Below are 5260 nucleotides of genomic sequence, written 5' to 3' on the forward strand. Positions count from 1 at the left end.
GTTATTCAGTTGTTTTCCATAACATTCATTAAGGTTTGTGGTTAGTTCTCTAAATTTGGTTGAATCATTTAGATGTTCCATTAAGTAGTTGTAATATACTTACAGTTTTCCCACCCTTATCAGCCTTTACAATAATAATTTGTGGGTTATTTCGTAGTTCTTTAAGGGCTGATATTTGGCGTTTTGTGATGTTTTATTTAATTTTATGGTTTTCAATAAATTCTACATGAAATTTCATGAGTGAAATCCTATAGGTTTTGGTTGTCTTTGGGTATTTTAGGGAACCACATTCTGTTATTTTTTTTTGTCTTGAAATATCTTAGTGCTCTCTTCGTCGGTTTTCATTTCTTGATTTTCGATATTATCATTAATTTCAGTGGATGTGTGACTTTTATTTGTTGTATTAGTTCTTTGTTTATCTTTGATTGATTGTTGCACTAATCTTCTAGTTAAATCCTCTATTCCAGTTTTGATTCCTAAGGCGGGAACATTTTTTTGTGTCATTGCATATTTTATGCCCTTGTTTAAAATTTCTTCTTGCGTTAGTGTTAGGGTTGTTTTTGATAAGTTAACTATAATAGTGGCTTTATTTTATGTTGTTGTTTTTATAGTCTATCTGATTAATTTCTTTGATTAATTCAAATATTCTTTTTAGTATTTCTAGTCTCTTTGGTTTATCCAGTTTCGGTTGATGACTCCAAAGAGCAAACATGAGTCATTCGACGTAGTACGGAAGGTCGCGTAGTCGTGAATCTTCTTTTCTCAAGTTGTTGATGTTTCTGTATTTGTGTTGCGTTTAGGATTTTCTTTTCTGCATTTCCGATGATGGCTTGAATTTTGGGATTTTATGGTTGATTGTTTAATTTTGTAAATTTAGGCATAATTTCTTCATTTTTGAATCTCTTGAGAAATTTAAGGCTACAAATGGTTTTTTCTAACTTTACATAGTTTTTTGTGTTTTGGTGAATAGATCTTTTGTTGTTATGCCATATTTTATGGCCAGATTTGTTGTTAAAAACATTTTATTTGAGAAGGATATCATTTGAAGTTCAGCTTTTATATAGTAGGATTACTTTCAGTGGTAGACGTTATACGGTAGGTTTCACAGGGTTATTGTTCTAGGAGAACATTTCGAATCATGAGAAATATACTTTATTGTCTATTGTCTTTACGATATCCGAGGAGTTAGATTTGTTTGTGAATACAGTAAGATGATGGATATTATGTTGATATCATAACTGTGAGTTTCTTGTATTGCCTTTTTTTCTTTTGTGAAATTAATACTGTTGAAGCACAAATGTTTAAGAACGTTTACTCAAAATGCTCGAGTAAATTACTAATAATTAACACTAAATCATAAGTTTACCTGATGATGGCCACACAAGTGGTCGAAACCTTGTAATAAATTTTCTAAAAACAAAATAATCCACTCAACAGCTGTCCTCAAAGTTTTATTTTTTAAAGGTTCTGTTTTACCAACAACACAAAATTTTGTTATGGAATTTAAGGAATAGGATAAAACAAATCTTATTGATATATCATATTACATGGAAGAATATAGACATAATTTGAAAACATAATTGATATAATTTGAAAACCTTTTCCAGTATTTAGAATAATAATATATTAAGTTTCTTTGTAATTAAGCACAAAGCTACACAATGGGCTATCTGTGCTCTGCCCACTACAGGTATCGAAACCCGGATTCTAGCGTTGTAAGTCCGCAGACATACTGCTGTGCCACTGGGGGGCAATATATTAAGTGGCTATTTAAATATGCCATACATAATATAAATATATATATATATTTTACTGAAGCACAAGGATTTCAGTATTTACAATTAGGAAATGTCACTAGATAATATTTCATAAAGAATTCAAGCTTAGCAATAAAATATCTAAATAAGTACTGCATTTAACAAATGGTTTTCACATTCATATACCTTATATTTCAGGATTTACTTCTTTATTTTTTGGTTCTCTTGGATTATGCTCTGGATCAGAAATGTTAAAAATTTCTGTCACTTTTACTCGCATTTTCTCATCCATGTAATAGAAAGCCATCAGAGCTTCATGTTTCGAAGTCGTTTCTAAAATGTGTTCAAAATCATCAGCATACTGTGGATCAATACTGCCTTGGTATTTAGTCAGGTCCCAGTTTAAGGCTTTATTTGTAATATCAATAGCATTTAACTCACTGTGATCACTACCGAAAGACTTAAAGGCATCCATAACGTTTCGCCGTTTATTATTGGATGTCTTAACGGTGTTTCCCAGATTTACTGTAAAGCCCAAGTTCATAGTGCTGATTACTCTTTCTGGGATGTACATGTCTGTTGCAATGGACTGCCTTCTCTGGATCTTTAGAGGTGAAGGGTCACCCTCCTGTCCTGCAAATGACTTTCTTTTAGCACGACTGAATTCAGTAGGCCTCTTCGGGGTTACACCATACTCATGTGTATCTTTATCTCTAGTATAGTCGTACTCAGTGACAGCAAGCTGACATGAAAATCTTAAAAATAAAACAAATTAAAATTATTTATAGAAAATGAACTCTTCATCGCAAACATTCATATATTTGTAAATGCACAAAAACTGCTATTAATTCATTGCTGTAAACTTCAATACTAAGTGTGATCATATCAGAGTCTGCCCACAGGACTTGGATGTCAGCAGGATATATTAAAATAAAACATCTAGGCTAAACAACAGAGATGTGTGTGGTGCACATAACATACTTGGTGTTAACTGTTTGTACGTAAATTAGACAACAGGTACAGCATACACAAAGTGGATAATATATAAAACAACGGGGCAGTGCAAATCCAGAAACATACGCAATGAAAATAGTGATTATTAAACAATATGCAGCAGTGGAAACACTTACCCATATACTTTGGTTAGTATATTAAACAACATATGCAGTGGGAATGTAATTCAGAAACAAAGTGATAACGACTCCAAAATAAATAATATATTGAATTTGAATCAATATTAACTGAGGAGCTTCACCATCCAATTCAAAACGAGCAGACTTTAGTAGGAGGATGTTGTAGCAAATGATGGGCTAGAAGATGACAAATATTCACACAGTGGTGGAAATGAAGGTCCAAGGAGTGCATCCTCTGTGTGAAAACCATCAGGAATTAGCCATGAAAAACAGAAAAAGCCCCTGTGGGACCCAAATGCCTTCTATAAAGTGAGCCCACAGGTCGATGAAGTTTAAAAACCAGACTCCCACAGGACTAGAGTTAAAAAGCAGTTCCTAAAACAACTGATCTCTAAGCCTCATGATGAGAAGTTTGTCAAGAAGTGGGAACCACTAGGGAACCAAAAGATGATACATTTCTCCAAAAAATCCTCTCCATGAAAGAAGAGCACCAAAAAGAGTTCACTGAGGTAAAACTAAAGAATTATAACTCCCAAAAATAAGGCATACTCACAATGAAAATCCCAAAAACAAAAAAAATCAAGTGAATGGACAACTTCTGAAGAAGTCAGGAGAGCATGAGGAACAGATTGGTGTGACCATCCCTACTAAAGCTGTCAAGACTGGGATTCAGAGCCTCAGAAGGAAAGGGTAAAGAGGAGAGCTAGCTAAGAAGGAGAGCAAATAAAAACAAAGCAAAAATTAGAAGATTGAAGGTAAAGAGAGTCAAAGTAGGAGAAGAGGATCCCCAAGCTGTGAGAAAAGATTCAAAAGATTGGAGCTCTAGAAAATAGGAAGAATTCAGAACACCTGATAGCAGAGAAGTTTGAAGTTCGAAGAGGTCATGGCAACTGAGAGTCAACATGAAGCTGAGAAAGAAAGAAAACATTAGGGTTGAGTTGCATGCAAGAACCAGCAGAAACAACTGAGTTATCAGAACAGCAAAGATCAAAGTGGGTGTTACCTGATCCTCATTAGGGAAAGAACAAGAAATAAAGGCAGATTGTGGGAAGAGCTGGTTGAAGTTTTCCAAAGATAAGGCAGGCTTAGCAGAAGAAGAAAGCTGTAAGTCCTACAAATAATGTAGTATAAAACCAACTATTTGATGCACAATAGTGGAAACGTTATTCACTACAGAGTACATTCAGTTGCTATTCAAGGAAAATAAGATCTTACGAGGTTTCAGGAATGTGGATAAGAGAAACCAATATTGGATAAGATCCACAAAACTGAATTCATTTAAAGTATAAATGTCATTACAATTTCTACATTTTATTATATGCTTTCTACTCGTATAGATGACAAGGGATAAATGCTGATCACACCATTTCTGACAACAAATGAATGCCTTTCAACACACCTGACAATTTTTTTGTCTGTTATATTTGGTCATTTTCATTTTGTTGAAATTGAGATTAAATGCCAAACCCCTAACATCAAGTTAATGACAATGAGGAATAGTCCTGTCAATGAAACCATATCAAAGACTGGAACACATGTTCCAAAATCTTGTAGCTTGATTGAAAGAAACCCAAGTAATATAACAAAAGACAATAATTTGTATGAGAATCTAACTGAAATTCAATTTCAACACTTGTATCTTTCTTTAAATAAAGAAAGAAAATGAAGTGAAAAAATAATTTGAATGTTAAATGAAAATTAAAATAATAAGCACAAAAAGTCCATAATTCACAATGAAAAAGAACATGACTGATCACTGCAGTGCTGAGGAATATAAATGAGTTTCAGTATACACTAAGTACTCAGGAGGAGAATTGTATATTGTCATGATATAAAAGACTGTTTAGTTTAAATATTATTAATTCATTTATTTTGTGAGTGAATATTTTATGATTGTTAAGTTTTTGTTATAATCATCGTTAAAAACAGATGATTGTTGGAAGTTGTGTTTATAATTCATTGATATTGAGACTATCGAATGTCATGTGCAATACATTAACGTCGAGAATATAGAGATTTCTAGAAGGTGGGCAGACGATTAAGTGATATATATATATATATATAAGTAGTGTGAGACGAGCAGCAACAGCAGACAGACAATAGCAGAAGAGAATAAAGTTACAGGCAAGGAAAAGTTTGGCATGAAACTAACTACTGCAGAAGTGATAGGCCCAACGACTGACACAGGCCTAATGTTTAATATGTTATAGTAAGAATAACAGTAGAAAATGAGATAAGAAGTATAGTTTATTCTATCAAAGCGTGGTTCTAAAGTAATTGCATTAACCTAAGTGTGCTTTGACAAAAAGAACAGAGGATATTGTTACGACATCGAGGTCACGTGACTAGTATCACGCCACGTCATTCTCG

The 5260-nt window shown here is 33.3% G+C and overlaps 1 protein-coding gene across 1 annotated transcript in view; it reads right to left on the minus strand.

Moving 5' to 3' along the window:
- Positions 1 to 1480: 1480 nt before the first annotated feature.
- Positions 1481 to 5260, minus strand: part of LOC106476577 — a 12440-nt gene continuing 8660 nt past the window's right edge. Inside the window, exon 4 of the mRNA XM_013937223.2 lies at positions 1481 to 2512. Coding sequence (XP_013792677.2) covers positions 1945 to 2512 — 568 coding nt within the window. The 3' untranslated portion in view covers positions 1481 to 1944. The remainder of the gene's footprint in view (positions 2513 to 5260) is intronic.

Source organism: Limulus polyphemus, unplaced genomic scaffold (assembly GCF_000517525.1).
Source record: "Limulus polyphemus unplaced genomic scaffold, Limulus_polyphemus-2.1.2 Scaffold10937, whole genome shotgun sequence".
Taxonomy (NCBI): domain Eukaryota; kingdom Metazoa; phylum Arthropoda; class Merostomata; order Xiphosura; family Limulidae; genus Limulus; species Limulus polyphemus.